The sequence below is a fragment of the Mugil cephalus genome, chromosome 15 (assembly GCF_022458985.1).
Source record: "Mugil cephalus isolate CIBA_MC_2020 chromosome 15, CIBA_Mcephalus_1.1, whole genome shotgun sequence".
Taxonomy (NCBI): domain Eukaryota; kingdom Metazoa; phylum Chordata; class Actinopteri; order Mugiliformes; family Mugilidae; genus Mugil; species Mugil cephalus.
Window position 1 is genome coordinate 18,780,714 of NC_061784.1, and position 18,378 is coordinate 18,799,091.

Consider the following 18,378-nt stretch of genomic DNA (forward strand, 5'->3'; position numbering starts at 1 on the left):
GCCTGACGCCCACGCGGAGCACATGGAAACGGCTGCTCGGTGTTTTGAGAGAGTACAGCAGGTTAATTATAAGTGGCGGAGACGGTTTTGAATGTGCTTCTTGAAAGGGTAATTTATCTGCCTCTGAAACACAAATTGGAAACATAATGTTCAAAGTGAGTTTTGTTTGCGGGTTGAATACAACAGCTGTTGTGTATGTTTGCTGTTTACCTGCAAATTTATTCCTTTAGTAATTACATTAATTATATGTACGCAGAATTAATAGTGGTTATACTACTACTCATTTTTAATACCAAGTGAAACATTAAATATAATATATAATATAACATTAAATATAATGTGCTCAACTGGTGGCGCCACCAGTTGAGCACACGGGAGGTAATGGGGGCCAAGTATATCTCATTGTCCACCCCTGCCTCCCCCCCAGTCTGAAAACCAGATGATAAAGTTCCTTTAGTGAAACTCCAGGATGCAAGTAGAGCTCCCCCTGGTGTCTGGCTGCAGTATAGGTTGTAAGCTCCACCTCCTCCATGTTGGTGGATGGGACTTGGGCCAAACTAAAACACTAAAATACACATTAAAATATTTTTTTCAAGTATGTTTTCCATCATTTTACATGGCTAATAAAATGTTGATGCACGTTCAGATGTCATTATTACACAGGATGAGATGTTACAATCCCTTGTGCCAAGATCTGAGTCAAAACGCATTTCGAAGCCCAGTCTAACTGAAAAACTGAACAGCAGGATAGCAGTCAGCTACCAACTAGCGACCAACAACAAGACACCAGCTAACTAATTTAGCCAACAGCAGAAGCTTAGAAGTGATGGGATATGCGACAGCATGTCAACCAACACTCATCTCCTCTGCAAAACACATTTAGAAACCCAGTCCAACTGAATAATAATAATAATAATAAAAACAGTTTCAGCTACCACTAGCAATCAACAAGAAGACACCAGCTAACTAGCCTCGCCAACAGCAGTAGCTAAGAAGTGATAGGATATGCGACAACATGTCAACCAACACTTATCTCCTCTGCAAAACAAAAAAAAACTTTCAGCTACCACTAGCAATCAACAAGAAGACACCAGGTAACTAGCCTAGCCAACAGCAGTAGCTAAGAAGTTATGGGATATGCAACTACATGTCAACCAACACTTACCTCCTCTGCAAAACACATCTAGAAACCCAGGCCAACTGAATAACAATAATAAAAACGTTTCAGCTACCACAAGCAACCAACAAGTGTGACTTTCAACCCAGAGATTAGCTTAGCCCTACTACTAACTACTAAAACCACACAGCTAGCCTTATGTTTAGTATGCTCCCCAGCTAGGATGTTTCCTCCTTAGCCACAAACATTCACTTGCTCGCTCTGCTGCCAGGGACAATTAGGGTTAGGGTTAATAGAAATAGGATGTGACATAATGGCGACTACCAGTGGCCATTCCAACCACTACATAAAGCAGTCCCACATGGCCATATAAAAAGTAAGTACAGTGCATAAGCTAACATTTCTTTATGACTGGTGCAGGTAGAGCAGAGCATAGTACTAATTAAACGAAAACATGAGTGAATCTGGAGGAAGTGTGGTCGTGTCATCGATATCGAACCCACTGTTGGACCATACTGCGGAGGCTATGGCTCCAAACTCGCAAGATGGAGCCATATGAATCTGTATCCCTGGAAAAATAGTGTAAGTTTGACCAATGCAAGAAAGTGGGAACGCATTGGACCATGCACAGTAGACAGTCTGTCTCCTGGACACCAGCAGGAGGTTCAGTAGCAAATATTTCTTTGGGTCATATTGCAGATATCCTATTACTGTGTGACATGCATATCATCACAAGTCCTTACTTTTCTTTAGCATCAAGTTTTTCTATCTCAAATGGAAAAGAGAATATGTACTTGATGTGGTTGGACGAGCCATTGGTCCTGTTCTCAACAAGTGCAAATCCACTAAGATGATCAGGTCAACTTGCTTTGGTTTTATGGTGTAGGCAGGATTTTGCTGTCATGTTTCAGGCCCACTTCAACTCTGAAGGGGAGAGAAAACTCTCTCGATGGGATCAGTGTCTCCGTTCAGTCATCGTCTGAGGGCTTGCTGAGTGGTTTGATGATAACTACAAAAGTGATGTGACTGTAAGCCTTATATCAAACAAACTAAAGTCCTGAAGTAGATCAATGAGTGACAGGAATCTCTACCGCCATCATCAAAGCACCAAATGATGTAGTAATGATGGAGTGAATTTCATAAGAAGGGTATTTCTCCCCCCAGCGTAGTTCCACAAACTCAAATCCCCTTAAGCATTGAAGAATTTCATTTAGTATCCGTCTGTTTATACTGCACGGACAATCGCACAGGAAAACAAAACAATCGAAGGAAATAGTAATAAGAGCCCAGAACAGCAATGTGTAGATGTGATGTATTGCAGATTGTTGTGGACGGTGCTGGAGGCAGCACAGATTGTTTCTGTGGACTGACGGGTCAGACAAACGATTTAGAAAAGACATTGCAGAGTTTGGGGAATGGTGTTTATGCATTGATATGGAGAGTATACACTGATCAGCCACAACATTAAAACCACTGACAGGAGAAGTAAATGACACTGGCCATCTTGTGACAATACAGTGTCGTGCTGGAAAACTTTGGGACCGGGCATTTGTGTGGATGTTTCTTAGGCATGTGCCACCCACCTAGACCAGACCAGACAGGCTGCCCCACCACATAGCAATGACACTCCCCAGCAGGATTCAGCCTGACACAGACGCACACACGGAAACAGTTTAGGAACAACTAAAAAAAAAACATGAAAAACAACACAACAAGTTGACCTGACCTGCAAATTCACTAAACTGATCAAGTATGACCAGTGATGGTGATCAGGGATGACCCACAGACATTCTGTTGCCAGGCACCACAGGACACCCTCAGAAGGCCAATGTGTATTCTCTGGTGAATCACAACTATTATGGAGGCACAAGAGAGACCTACACAATAATAGGATGGTGGTCATTATTTTTTTGCCTGTTCGGTGTAGGTTTCAAGAATCTTGGCTATAGTTTTGTGGAGTAGATTCTTCTAATTTTTCAAGGGATAGTGAGGGGTTGCACGGAGAGCGTGCACATGCTACTTTGACATCAGGCAACAGGCAGACTTGGTGGAGGGATGATCTGTTGACAGGCTTGATGTATGTTGGTGAGATTAGACCTGACAGTCAGGCTTAATTAGTGGCTGACACTTTACTTTGGACTGAAGTCTTTTTTTTTTTTTTTAAACTTTGTCAGCCCTGAATTCCAAGTTGGTTCTTTGTAGGGCAACAACACCACAGAAGTTAACAGGAGGTTAGGCCTCTGCGACAGATTCCGGTGCATTTAAATACATTCAACACAAAATAAACGCTGTCTTGGGTTGCTCGAGGAGTTTTCTGTAAATGGCAGAAGACTATAACTACTGACCTCACACCCAAGGATTAGAATAAACTGGATGAGAATAATCCACTTCCACTTATTTTCTTTCTTTGATTATAGAGAATGATTGCTAACAGATAAGGTAACTTCATCCCAAGTTGTGCTTCAGTGCCCCCTCATTATGGGGCACATATACATGCGGTGAATACTTGTGCGAGATTCTTGATTCCAAAAAGACCAGGTTAAGTACTCTGCTTTCTTTATCTGCTCTCTGAGATTCCACTGGTACCGGCTTGTGCATAATAATATGCTTTGAGTTCTTAAAGACAAACTTTAAACCATAGGTCTTCAACAAGGGGTCGGGGGTCGCAAAATCTTTTTTACATATGTAATTTTTTTAAAAACATTTTTTGAATTTCCCCCCACAAATTTAAGTGCCTTTAAAATACACATATCTCATTCAGTGACACAGGAGCTGTCTCACCAGCGCACCATTTCACACAGAGCGCCACACTAGCCATGACCTGTCAATCTGAGCCTCCTGCACACAGTAGGAAACCGCCACTATCGCTGCTGAACCAGTCACGAGGCTGCATATTACACTCTGACTCTGTCAGGTTCCCTGCAAATGGTCGCGAGCCTATTCAGTCCCCAGGTCAAATCCCAGGAGCACGCTGCAATATTATGACAACCCTACTGTTGCAGATGTTTGAAATAAAAAAAAAAAAATCTATATTTGAACCTGTGTATTATTTGAATAGCTTAATATTGAATGCAAAACGATGATAATAATGTGCAGTAGCACTAGGCCAAATTTAATATAGAACACATATAGTAGGTAGGGGGTCTCTCCATCAGCTTGGGGCTCTTGGCCTGAAAAATGTTGAAGACCCCTACTTTAAATGGACTGTTGCACACTTAATTTTATGAGGGTTGCAATCATTTTTTCCCCCGCAAACTATGGCATTTTTTACACTTTGAATAGCAATTTAGAGTTGCAGTTTAATAAGGCAGAATTTACAGATGCACTCTGGGACTTTCCCCAATTGCTCCCCGTCTCTCTCCTCCTTCAGAGACATGTTCCAAGATGTTCATATAAATGGAGGGGTACCAATTTAAGATTGAAATTGACTCATAATATCTCAAGTACTTCACCATCACCTCCTCCTTTTCTGCCAGAGGGGAATTAAGAATGAACCTGCACGAAAGTCTTTCCGGTTGGAAAGAGGCTTTCAGAGGCTAAAATTTTTTGGGGGGGACTGGTGTGTTCTTTGGATTCAGGTCTTTTGTCCTCACTGCCAGCATCCTACCACAGAAAAATAAAGCTCAGACTCAAAGTCCTGCCTCTTCACGTGTTGTGCACATCCACAGACGGCTGCTCTTCAAGCATGTGTGCCGTCGATGTATGCCTCTCCACCCCCCGTGTCGCCCAGCGCTGTACAGTCTGCCTCTGCATAGTGTGTGCTTGCTCCGACATGACTTGCATGTTAAGCACCAACAGCTGACTGTTGTAGCCTCCTTGTAATGGAGCCAGCCACCGCCGGCTGCCAGTCTCCAATTAGGCATGCAAACCTCCCGATCCAAGACGGGGAAGAAGCTGCCCGAAAACTTCAGGTTTCACCCAGCAGGAGTGGCTACTTCTTGTTTGTTAGCTTTTCGTGTTGACACGCCTTGAAAATACGCTTTTGCATATTTTGGAATTAAAGAAGAACTCAGAAAAGCGGTTAAGATGCTGAAAGCCTGTTTACAGTAGCATGATGTAAAGTCCATAATCCGCTTGCTGTAAAATGGCCAGGACTCATATCTTCCCTCAGTGCTTTTGGTCATTGTTGCTAGAACCTCAAAGGGATATTTGCTTTATAGTATTGACGGCTTAGCAGTAGATTAAGACACCACTGCTGTTATCGTTTCTGGGCTTAGCATGAGTAGCTTTAAATGTCCTCTTCCTTCTACACTCTTTTCTAACTTTGTCAAATTAATAACTTGAACACTTGTTCCGTTTGGCAAGCCATTAACTAGGCAAACGTAGTGTGTGTGTGTGTGTGCCCATGTATATGCCACTAAGGGAGAGTTAATTAAAGCTTTCCGTGTCTTTGAGGTGTTAGAAACGGCCATGTCTCCTTCTTTAGTAATGAAATAAAACTACTGTAATTTAATTTTGATCATTTTGGCACAAACTAAAGGTAAGTTTAGACTTTTAATAAGCAAACAGATACGCATTTTTATGATATTGTTTATCTTCCATATTAACCAAAATGTCTATGGGTATCGCACTATTACAGCGTATTACAATTCAACTGCTGTCATTTGGTTCATGTACACAGTTGAGAATAGGTTATGTAAGTATTATGTTGTGTAGTGATCCTAAGTGGGGAAACAGCACTGCTGCTGATGAGCAACTGCGGGTCAGCTCCGTGGGATACTGTCCTCCGTGTGAATGCACTCAAATAACGTCGGGTGTCTTGGGTTGCATTATCCTCTGCGGAGGGTTTCAGGGAACAACCTGTCTGTTTTCTTCCAGAGAAATGGAACAGGGTGCACTAAGGTTTAAGGTGGGAACTGTCACCTCTGCTTATGCAGTCGTGCTGCCCTCAAAAGCTGGAACGGGGCATGGCACTGAAAGAGAAAGGCAGATGGGAGCCTTATTTATGCATGCATTTGTGGCTGAGCTGCTGTGCCGTGTGTGTGTGAGAGAGAGAGTTTAAAATACAATGAAAACTGTCCTGATTTGAGCTCCTGTATCTGAGTTCGTTAGCCGCATATTCCTAGTTGACGCTAGTCTTGCAATATGTGTCGTGGACACACTCTTTACAGACATGGCAAATCATTGTTTGTTGCTGTCTGCTCCTCAGAAACCTGCAGTGACTGCTTTTAGTATTCGTACATCGGACTGTCAGTACTTCAACCGGAGTGGACTCTCATCACTAACAATCTTATGCACTCCATAGACAGCAAGAGTGTAAACAAATCAAGTTAAATTAACAATGCAGATGAGATGAAAATAAATCCAAAAGTGGTGAACCTTTGTTGAGATGAAAACATGTGCTGCACCACCCACCTAAGGGTCACTTGACTTATTTCACCCTTTAAGCTTAACATAGCTTACACTGGCACCAGTCTCACCGTGATGTATTTAATGTTAACTTTGGACTTTTGTGCCAGAGTCTGTGCAGTAAAGTCAGAGAGCGGAGCCTCGTGGACCCAGATATCGATGACCCGCCCACACTTCCTCTGACCTAACTCACATTTTCGTCTAATAAGACCACAAACAAAGATATCTCACTGTCTCACTGTCACTGCAAAAAGTTGCAGTTCATCAAGTGGCCACTTGAGGCTCCAAAAGGGAGACCTCCATGTTAAAAAGCCCATTATTAAACATGTTTACAGCCTGGTACAAAAAACACGATTTTGGTCTCAATAGTTTATTTCACTATTCATTCACTGTACGAAGGGTGAATTTTTTTCTAATTCATTCATTTATTGTTTCCTAAAGTTTAAAATTCTGCATAATTAAGGGTGACAGATGTTAACCTGAGCTAACAGGTAGCGGACAGCTGGGTAGGCCGGTCTCAACGTCCCACACGACCCCATGTGTCCATATTTGGACTATCTGAGTGTGGGCGTGGTAAAGCTCATCCAACATAGCGACCGCGGGCTCTGCCCACTTCGGGCTACATTTTCGAGGTTCAGAATCCAATGGGTGACGTCACGATGGGTTTGTCCATAGTATATACAGACAACAGTATTCACCCCTGAGGGGGTGTGGCCTTTTCCGTGACGTAGGCTTACTGCCTTATACCTGTCACTACATGCAGGGCGAGATGTCTGATGTTTGAAACAGCCCAAAACCTACATATTTAAATGTAACTATGCGACAGGCATAAAGGCATAAACATTAAGAACAACAGCATTAAGATAACTTAAAGCTGTCTCAAGTCTGCAACTCTGTCTGAAATTCAGAACACGTTTCCCTTAAATAATACTGGAATAAGGGATGCAGTGTCCAGATACAATATAAATAACATCATGTGGCCATGCATGAATGTGGGTCTGAAAAATACCCAGTGCCCTCCTGCAGCTTGAGAAAGAACCGCATATTTTACCCCCGAAGTCGACATTTCGCAGCGGATTTTCTCCCCACATACTGTACCTCTAAAATACATCATCACAGTAAAACTGAAACGGTCTGAGTGATGTGGGAATGTGACCGAGGGTGTCTAAGCAGATGAAGGGAAAGTAAAGAAGGACTCCGGTGTAGACAGAGGGAGGTTTTATAAGTCTTTAGAGAGGGCTGGATGTGAGGGACAGGCTTAGTGGGTAGATATTAGATTGGCGTCGTTAGAGAGCATGTTAGGGCAAAGATAGCTTCATCTTTTATCTAAGCTCTTGCCTCACTTTCCCAAGTACTTCTCTATCTCTTTGCTATTAATCTACACCCCACCTCATTTGCTTCCAGGCTTTTATAGCCTGCCTTTTCCTCAGTTGTGAGCTACAGCTCGAGTCGGCGCTCATTAGCCGATATTTGATCACACTTTGACTCATTTGCGGCGTTAAAACTGCGTCAAAATAGTTCATTCTCTCCAGCAGCGATCGCCGTCCACCGTCGCCGCTTATTTTCACACTGAGGAAACCTTTAAAAAAACACGAGTTCAGGTCTTTTTGTCTATGATTTTCAATCAAATTTATAGCCATTCATACACGTTACATAATGACGCCCTCAGACCTAGTGTAATTTGAACAGAATGTATGATTTCACTCGCTCATGATTTCGTGGAGCATAAATTTTCGCCAACAATTGCAGCAATCAGGTGCTCACATTTGCTTCGGCTCCGCGTCGATTTAGCATCGAGTAATCTGTTCATCCTCGGGAAGTGGCTTAATGTAGTTCTCATTTCAACCCTTTAGGCTTCAAATTCCCAATTCCTTCTATGTAAGCAGCAGCTTCTCAAAATCACACACTTTTTTTTTAAAAAAAAAGCCCACCTTTTCATTTCCTACAAAAAGCAACTAAATGTGTCATTTCCATAAAATGTGCTCTTACTGAATAGCCTTTAATTGCACACAATGGTACCTAGATCTATTATGGGCTCTATTTCCCATGTAGACATTCTAGATCATACCTTGAATTGTTCATTTGCACTTGATTCGTGTTGCTGGCTGAGGTTGGCTTTGTATTAATGCTCATTTGAGCACAGGTTCCAGGTTTAAAAATTCTGATGTGGCTCCAGTCGAGTGTGGTCTCGCGTTTCGTTTTGAAGCACTTTTTCCTGTCTTGCGATTCTCTTACACACCGATAAGAAGACGGTGCGAAATACCAATAGTTTCCCCCCTTGTAATTTAAGGCATCAATGGTTTTATAGACGACTCTTTTAAAAATTGCAGTGAGCAACACAGGATGTATAAAAAAGTCTGAGTGCTGGTGCTCTATCCAACTCAAGGCAACTGGCGTGTGCTTGGCTACATCCAACTTTCAGAGCAGATTAATTGCAACAGTATGTTTCTTAGCTCAATAATTGCCTCTCATTCTAACTCGGCGCTAACTAACTCGAGCTTGTTCAGTAATTAAACCCATAGACTCCTGACCTTGCTTTCAAAAATGCTCTCAGCCGAGACACAAAATCAAACATTGGCTTGACGTATGAGATTCAACACCCACTTCATCCTGACGGCTCCGAACAAGTGGCCATTTAGAGGCAAACACTAAAAAAAAAAAACGAAAGATAGAAAATGGCTGTGGGAATAGCTATCTTTCCCACACCGGCTGGTCTCCTTTCTGTTGTCTTAAGTGCTGCAGATATGATCAGTTGATTTTTGGCCAGTCATCTTAGTCTTAGGAGGCATGGGTAGAGTTTGCAACATGGTATCTGTGATCTTACCAGATGAGGGGAAGAAATGGATACGTTGTTGTCTTTGTATCTACCTCCAGCCTGTGAAAGCAAACATACTGTGGGCAGTGGTTTTCCGTGTCCCCTAGAGCCCGCATGCTAGCCCCGGAACAAAGGCCGGTTCATTCACGTAGCAGCAGTTTTACTGCAAATCAATATTTGTCTGACTTCTTGACTAAGCCGTGGAGGGGATTTTATTCTCACCTTGAATGCTTTCATTTGGCCAGGGAAATTACAGAATGTTTCCTGTTCGAGTCAGGTTTACGGCTTCCTGACGAGGCAACAGCTGAAGGGATGTGATGGCGGTAAACTTTACAAAGCCTCCTGGAGAACTCACATGCTTTTAACAATGCATTGCTTGAATGCCTACATATTTTGCATCTACTTAAAGGATTAAAAACTTCATAAAAGGAGGTCATTCTAGTTCACAATGGGATATATATTGACATTTTTACTGCTGCTGCTCCTATAAAAATATATTTTAAAATTATCAATATTTTTCAGTATTTCTCTCGTAAATAATACACTGTATATAGGGTATACATTGACGTCACTGCTGCCCAGGGCAACGCCCCCCTGAGTAGCAAAAACATGGTGACATGTATCAGTAAATACAGCGAGACCTGGAAAATGATCAGATTATCAGATTACATTAAGGACAACTGGACTCGATAATGATCCATACAAACTAGTATTGATTTGGAAAACTAATATCCTCAGTTTCAGTTGGTTTTAGGTCATTTCAGTTATGATAAATGTAGCTAAATAAAAGATGCTAACGCTAAGAGCTTTACTGAGAAGTAACGTTAGACATACAATACTGTAGCGTCCGACCGGACGTTAAAAGGAAGACGAGGAGAGATTGCAAATATTCTGTTTATTGTTTTAGTGGTATTTATTGTTGGAAGTGAAATAGTTAATGTCGGGCGTAACTACGCTAAAACAACGACATCGACAAACTTATGTGACAGCCCTCCGTAAGGTAAACTCAGCGGCCGTAACCACGGAGACTTCCGCTTGCTGTGACGTCACTTGCATAATGACAATGACGGGCATTCTATTCTATTCTATTCTGTTCTATTCTATTCTATATGGACCAGCGCCTCTAATTTTGCAGCACTCAGAATCAACATACACATGAGACGTAGTGGTAATACACACAGAAACAGTTGAACGGGGGTTTTTAAATGGAAACTATGCGAGTGGCTGGTTGGATGAACAATAAAAAGTCAGATAAAAGCCTAAATTGCCCAATCTGAAAACTCACCATGTCTCTCACACCCCTTCAAGATAATGTATGGTTTGCATCGCCCTGCTGGTTTTCATCTTTCACCACCAGGAGGATCTTATCCTGACTGTAATCAGGGTTAAAACCATGCTAAACACAACCATAATTAAAATCAAGGATCGTTGGAGGCTGCTCACATGGGCTCTTTCGGAAGTCGATAACAAGCGTTTGCTGTCTCTATGAGAGCATTTGCCATGGTTGTATGGATTTTGTACTGTATCTCACAATACGTGGCGCAGTCTATGAAGATAATGATGATGTAATCTCAGTTTATAGAATGCGGTGTGACCGGATTGTTGTTGCTAAATAAAAGACGGCGCACACATTGTTCCGCTCAAATGCAAAAGCACATTGTGCACTTCTTTGCATTCTTAAATGCTGCGTACGCACGCCTCGTCCCAGTATTTTGGCTCAGGTTAAGCTTCACACCATAATGATAATGCATTTTCACATAAAGGGCGTGCAAGGGAAAAAAAAAAAAAGGCCACAGCTGTGACAGCCCCCTCTTAGACGCGGATGTTTTTCTGTAGCTGCGAGACTGTCGCATCATAAAACCCCAATGCCACATTGTGCTGTGATTATAGGTGGCTACCTGTGTTTGAATGGCAAGTCCTTGCAAACCATTCCCATGAATCTCCTGGTGAGAATTGAGCTGAGACTGACTCACTCATTTGTGTGAAGTGGCGACACGCTGAAGGCTCAGCGGGATTTTTTCTGTCAAGCTCTGGATCACGATTCACTGGTGTTTCTGCTTCACAGGCGGCGCTTCACTCCAATGCCACATATCTGGAGACTGACATTACACTGCACGACACTTAAAAAAAAAATCATTAAATCCCATGCAGTGGTGGTGCACATGTGCGTGTGATAATTTCAAGATTCTGCCTTTCTCGTATTTTAACATTTTTCATTGAATGCGCAGCTACGAGCTTGAACCTGAATTGGTACGCCAGAAGGAAAAAAAAAAAACAAAAAAAACACCAGGTGGTTCTCTGTACTCTTCTCATCTCTGTCACTGTAGCTTTAGCTGATGCTGCAAAATGAAATGTACTGGGAGTCTCAGGAAAGGGATATTGTTTGATTTAAAGCTTTATACCTTATAAATCTTCTACCAGGAAGAAGCAGGGATGTGGAAAACAAGTACAAGAACGGCACTGAGTAAATAAATAGTTCAGATCCTTCCCCCCAAAAAACTTGCATTTTCAGTGGCTCTGCGCACACAGATTCCAGTTTGGTTCCATCTCTTCAACACTACTTGTGGTTTTGTTCCCTCCGTATTTCTGTCCTTCTTGAAAACAAATGAAGTCACCCCATGTGGGGAAACACGCCCATGAAGAATGCATTTATTCCAACCAGGGAGCGTTTGCAAGGTTATTTGGAGCTAATATTTTCCCGTTGAATGGATTGTCAGAGGTCCCCGCCGCGCCTCTGAAGATGATCAGCCCAGTCTGTTCTGATTGAGGTGGTTACATCAGGTATTTATCTTCTGATTGGGTGAAGGGTTTCTGATCATTAGTGATGATGAGTGATTGTGACACCGACACAAACGCTCGTGTTTCATGTGTTTCATTAAATGACACCGGTGGCAATATACCAGCAGAGGTGTTATTTGAACTGGTGAACTGTGCGTTAAAATAACCTATTCTATTGGAAAGACTAAATTATTAAATTAGATTAAATTACTTCTGTACCGTACAGAAAATAAAATTAACTTAACCCGTATTATGATGAGGTGTGGAGTTGGGGAAACACTGAATGTGTTTCATTCGATTGAGCTTAAAACATTCCTTTCAACACGCAAGACAATTTGAGCCTCTCCTCATTGTGATTTGCCTTTCCCTGAACCCTAGACTAATGCATATTTTGTTCTGTCCTCTTTTTTCCTTCCTCAGCTGCCATTCAGGTGCAAATCACTCCATCGCAAGGGGAGATCAGCGTCGGAGAGTCCAAGTTTTTCCTCTGCGAAGGTAAGCTCAAACGTAACTTATCAAAAACAGCCCGATGCGAACGCCGCCTCCTGAAGCCGGACGTTTTAATGGGGGTAATTTGATAGCGGCGTACAGGTGAGGGGGTAAAAGAGGCTAAAGCGATTGTGGAGTTTGTGCTGAATAGACAGTGGGGGCATGAGATCACAGTCAGGTGCAAAGGAAAAAAAAAAGAAAAAGAAAGAGGGCTTAGCAGAGAGGAGCAGCCTGAAAAGATAATGAGACAGAGGTCTTAGATGTTCTCTGTGTTTTCGGTGCGTTTGTCAGCTTGTGTGAAATACAGGTGGTACTTACATAAGGGAAGTCAGCTGCCTGGAGCTTTACGGAGCACATCCTTGTAGTTATGCACATACTTCTGGTCTTATTTGTCCCGCTTTTACCTCTTTCGGACAGAGTAACATATGTGCAACAGCACAAAATCCGACTGAGTCACAGTGATGTTATATTAATGTGTTTTAATGTGTATTTTGAGGAATTTGCACCTGTTTGACAGGAGAAACATCCCTTAAGGATGCAAAATTAAAGCAGAGGCGGCTGACACAGCCGCACCTAATGACTCCTCACACGACCTTGTTCAATATTTAAGGGTTTTCTTTGCACCTGTCACAGATCTCTCCCGTGATCTTGTAATCAGATCAGTTGTTTTGGTTTTGTGCACCACAAAGTCACCTCTGTCGCACAAACACGCAAACTAGAAAAAAAAATAAAAAATTTGTGAGCGCTTCTCAGATACGAAATAGTGTCGTAGATTAACGGGGAGACTGTGTTTGGACTTTTAAATGCAGCTTTTGAGCATCAAAGTGTCACTTATTGGAGAAGTCACAGCGTAAATGCTTTTCGTAGAATCAGAGGTTTTAAGCTGAGTCAGACATATCTGAATATCTAGTCTATCTAATCCAGTAAAAGGAAACTGGATACCAGTAGGTGCAAGTATGAAAATGCATTTTTCTTCTGTGGCTGGGAGTGAACTGACCCTTTAAAAAGGTTTTTATACTGAGAGAAACAGTTCCCTCCCAGTAATAACCTCTTGTCTCGCTGCTTCTTGCAGAAACCTGTGAAAATGTAGCTGGAAGCTTTGTCAATGTGGAATATAAAGCATTGACATTTTCAATTACTACTTTTTTTTTTTTTTTTTTTGAAGAAAGAAGAATTTAAGCTTCAACTCAAATTCTTCAGTTGTAAAGAACGTTAGAAAAGTATTTGGGATCTCAGTCCTAGTCTTTGGAAAAAACAAAAAAGAAATGTAGAAAAGTTCTTTTAGTGAAAGTGGCCTCCTACTGAATAACTCCACTGAGATGGAAAAAGAGCTCCCGTATACCACTCTTTCATTAAGCGTACTTTGTCCGACTCCTAGCGCAAGGAGATGGCTCGTTATGTTTCGGTTCGCATTGTGATCATTTTTCACCATTCACTTCGAGTCTGGTTTATGTTTGCTTACACAATCTCACAAGAGCACAGGCTTGCTTAATCTTGTTGAAGATATACTGTATGTAATGTCGATGTGTGTTATGGATGTAAGTGAATACTGATACGTTGCGCTGATACGCGCGCATTCCAGTGATCCTCCCGATTGTTACAGCAATGTTGTTTTTCCCCTTTACCTGCTTTCCTTTCACCCAGTTGGCACGACCACATGTGAAACTCTGACACACACACATCCACAGCTATCCAACAGAGTGCACTCTGCTATAACTATTACCACAAATACTTTTATGTATCATTATATTTCCATTCGGTATTTGGGGACAAATAAACACAATTAAAGACATACTAATTTGTAATGCAATTTAATTAAGACGGTCATGACACAGTCTCTATACAGTCCAAATAAATAGCATGGCAGGAGGCATAGTGAGTCTAATGCATAGACTGTATATAAATATAGACAACACGTCCCCACTTATTTGCATTGGCCAAACTGACTCTATTAGCCCGGGTATACAGGTGCAGCCCCGTTTCCGATGTTTAATTGATACTGTGCTCTGCTCTAAACTCCACCAGTTACATTACACGCTGGACTGTTGGATTACGCACTGTACTTATTTTTTTCGAACTCTCACAGTCCTACAGGACCACTTCATAGAGCAGTTGGCATGGCAATCTGGAGTCACATCCTGTTTCTACATCATCAAATAACTAACTAAAGCTAAACTTATCCAAAAAATGGACACTTATGCATCAGTATTACATTAGCTACCTAAAATGACTGAAACCGTCCTTGAAAAATATAAAAATAAATCTAAAAAAATATATATTTGATGTCTACTTTAGTGTTTTAATTTGACCCAAAACCCATCCACTAACATGGAAGTGGTGTAGCTTATGACTGATACTGAAGCCAGTCACCAGGGGGAGCTCTACTTGCTTTGGCTTCACTTTAAAGGAGGGGCAGCATAAATGAATGAACTTGAATATTGAACCTGCATGTCATCTGTTGTAATCAATTGCATTATTAGGGGTCATTTGTAACAATAATTACAGCTTATGGTTTAATGCAAAGCTCCAAAAGGATAAACACTGACTGCTCTAAAGCTCCCCCAAGAATTCTTGCTTTCTTGTCTCACCTTACATTTTCTGTTTTTCAGTGGTTGGAGATGCTAAAGACATCGACTGGTATGGCCCCGGTGGTGAGAAGATCCTTCCCAACAGGCAAGACATTTCTGTGTCACGCACTGACGAAGTCACGTCGACTCTCACCATATACCACGCGAACGTTGAGAACGCTGGCATCTACATGTGTGTGGCAAAGAGCGGGGATCAGGAAGCCCAGTCGTCTGTCTGGGTTAAGATTTTCCGTAAGTCTTTTTTTCGCCGTGTGGATTTTCCACTGACTTGAACAGTGTCTTCGAACTTGCCAAACAACATTATTGCATGAACTGTGTCAACCCACCCAGACACCACAAGAGTTCAAGCAGAGACGAACACCATAACGGCTGTCTTGAAGTAATGCTTTGACAAGAAAAGAAACATTTGTTAATATTTCAAGAAAAATAAGGCAAGAGGAAGGGAATAGAATGAACATTGCTTGCTGAGTGGTGGTGAAGATAGAAAAACATTGTACAAATCCAAATAAATTGTAATGAGTCATAATTGTCTGGATTAGGTTCCAATTATACTTCTAGTCATAATAATCCAGGCAGAAATTAATTTCCAACTAAGTTTTTGGCAAAATCATTTAGTTGAATGTGAATATAAATTTATTAGTGAATAAAAATGTAACATTCAGTGACATTTAGTGAATTTTTGCAAACTGAAGGAAGCCTATAAAATTAATGCAGTCAACATTAAAAATGTGAGATCACTTTACTATTAATTCCTCCACAGTTCCTTCTCAGGTATGTTTCACATACCCTGCTATCAAACAAAGAGCCATAACAGAAACAATTTCCTCACTCCCACACTAGTGCAAAGTCACTGCAACGAACCATACGGTCACAAGGCCACACAAATGTGGCTACCAAGGTTACTAAAGCCACAAAAGATTACGCCATGACCATAGGACTCACGGTGGCTTACTGCCACCGAGACATTCAAACTACTAAACCGTGCCGACCAAATAGCTTTGTTCGAACGAGACCCCTAATTATGTTACGACCCCCTTCAGATGGCTCTTAAGAAATGCACTGAACTTTGATTTATCAGCAAAACTTAAGCAACCCAAACCACGAATATAAAATTGATGGGCCGGTCAAAGTGACTAAAAGAAGAAATGTTACTCAGGCCGGCACAAGAAGTACGGGTGGGCGACGTTGGGAAGTTCCCCAGTCTGTTGCAGGGCTTTCCCCATATTTATTTCCTCTTTCTGATTAACCTGGTTCAGACAAGATGCTGTTTGAATCAAACCATGTAAGAGTCCCCAATTAGCTAAGTAGCGTTTCAGGTAATGCAACAAAATGTGATCCAAAAGTTAGGGTTAAGCATGCAGATGCCAAAACGGCAGTTTGCATGGTGGACGCGAGACCTTGGAGAGAAACCAATTGGTTTCTTAGCCCTTTGTGCTGGCACCTCTGCCATGTCAGCATAGTGGTGCCCTGAAATATACTGAGAGTGCTGCATTTCTTCATTCACAGCTGTTGTTTTTCATAACATGGACCACACTTCTGACTACAGTCCTTACAGTACCCTTCTTCTCTAAACCAACACGGCCTTTAATAGAAATGTGTAACCTCAGATGTACTGCATGTTTGCCCGTTATGCTGAGAATCCTGATTTCTCATGCAGTTCAAATGCGCCACATATGAGTTTTCCCCTACAGAAGAGTTGGCCAGAATGTTGAGGCATCCATTAAAAACTTCTGATGTTTGCATTTGTCACATTTCCCTACAGAAAAGATCACCTTCCAGAGTGCTCCCGACCCGCAGGAGTTCAGTGAGGGCGACGATGCCGACATAGTCTGCGAAGTTGTCAGTTCACCGCCGCCCGTGATTTTTTGGAAGCACAAGGGCTCCAAGATCCAAGCTGCCAAAGACGGTGAGCCTTTTCAAATAAAAATGTTCCACTGCTTGAGCTGCTCTTTCTCACCTCCAACCCGCCATGCCATCTCATCCTCTTGACTCCCTGAGCAGTCACCTTAACTTCCTGCAAATGCTGCCTGCCCGCGTCGTGCTTTCCAATCAATTCGCCACACTCTCCTTCATCTCCTTCTCCTCCTGCCCATCATCTATGAACAAAGCCAAGCATTTTCAGCGGGGAAGTAGTTTCAGACCTCATAGACGATGCTTGAACATGGAAATTGCTTTTTTTTTTTTTTTAATTTTTATTTTTTGCCCTAGCAAGAAGTGGTTATGGCCACTAGAGAAGATGCCTGAAGGTAGATTGGAGTTTAATTTGCCAAATAGAGGGAGAACTATAGCAAAAAATAAATCAGAAAAACTGAAATACAAAAAAAAAGGGGAAAGTGATAAGAGCTTACGGCGGACCAACAAAAAGAACAGATTTTAACAGATTTCGCAGAAATTATTATCAGGGAGTATGTACTTGTCAGAGGTGTTCCTGATCTCACTGTAGGATTGCCAGGTTTGCTCACTGATGTACCATTAAAGGTACACTCAGCGGAAAATCCATATCATCAGTATATCAAATACTCGCCGCCTCTGGGCTTGAAAGGAGGTTCTGAAAAGGTTGTTTCTCTTTTACCGGGAACGGAAGCTGTAATTAGCTTCGATTTGCAGCTGTTACCATGGCTTCCGATGTTGAGTCACAGTCAGAGTGGCAAATAACGAACAAAGAACAAACAGCACAAACATAAAACGACCTATAGAACCATCTCCGTTCATTTTCTCGCGAGGTAATCCCGTTCTCCGTCGCTGATCCCCGTGTTCTAAACACATGCCGCCTGTGCCATCAAACATGCTTCGCAGCTGCGAGGTGTGACACATAACTGAGGTATTTAGCTCCATCTTGGAGAAAGTGGGAGTGCGCATACGAATAAACACCCTAGAAGCAAATGGCGCTGCAGGATTAGGGTGTTTCTGCGGACACTTTGCTGGCTGTTGACTCAAGGTCAACATCGGAATCCATTGCGACTGCCGTGAATGCCAGCTGACCTCTGTAAAGGAGGATAACACAAACCTTTGCATCTGGAGCATTCTGCCAAAAAAAAGAGGAGGACGAAAGATGACTAAATGGTTTAGTCTGCGAATGATCTAATCTGCGACTTGATGCAGCCAACAGCCACTTTCTTTAGGAGTTTGTCCGCAACATTCACAGCTGCTCTGCCTCACAGAGATTGCTGTGGGAGGTGGACGTCAAGCAGGAGACTGTTTCACACTTGAACCGGGGCCTATTTTAACCTGAAAGTAACCCC

The 18,378-nt window shown here is 42.1% G+C and overlaps 1 protein-coding gene across 11 annotated transcripts in view; it reads left to right on the forward strand.

Annotated features, from left to right (window-relative positions):
• The window catches only part of ncam1a (neural cell adhesion molecule 1a), a 266,719-nt gene that overhangs the window by 169,228 nt on the left and 79,113 nt on the right, over positions 1-18,378 (forward strand). For all 11 annotated transcript variants that reach the window (XM_047607954.1, XM_047607955.1, XM_047607957.1 and 8 more), the window contains exons 2-4: positions 12,480-12,554; positions 15,158-15,367; positions 16,899-17,042. In XM_047607954.1, coding sequence (XP_047463910.1) covers positions 12,480-12,554; positions 15,158-15,367; positions 16,899-17,042 — 429 coding nt within the window. The remainder of the gene's footprint in view (positions 1-12,479; positions 12,555-15,157; positions 15,368-16,898; positions 17,043-18,378) is intronic.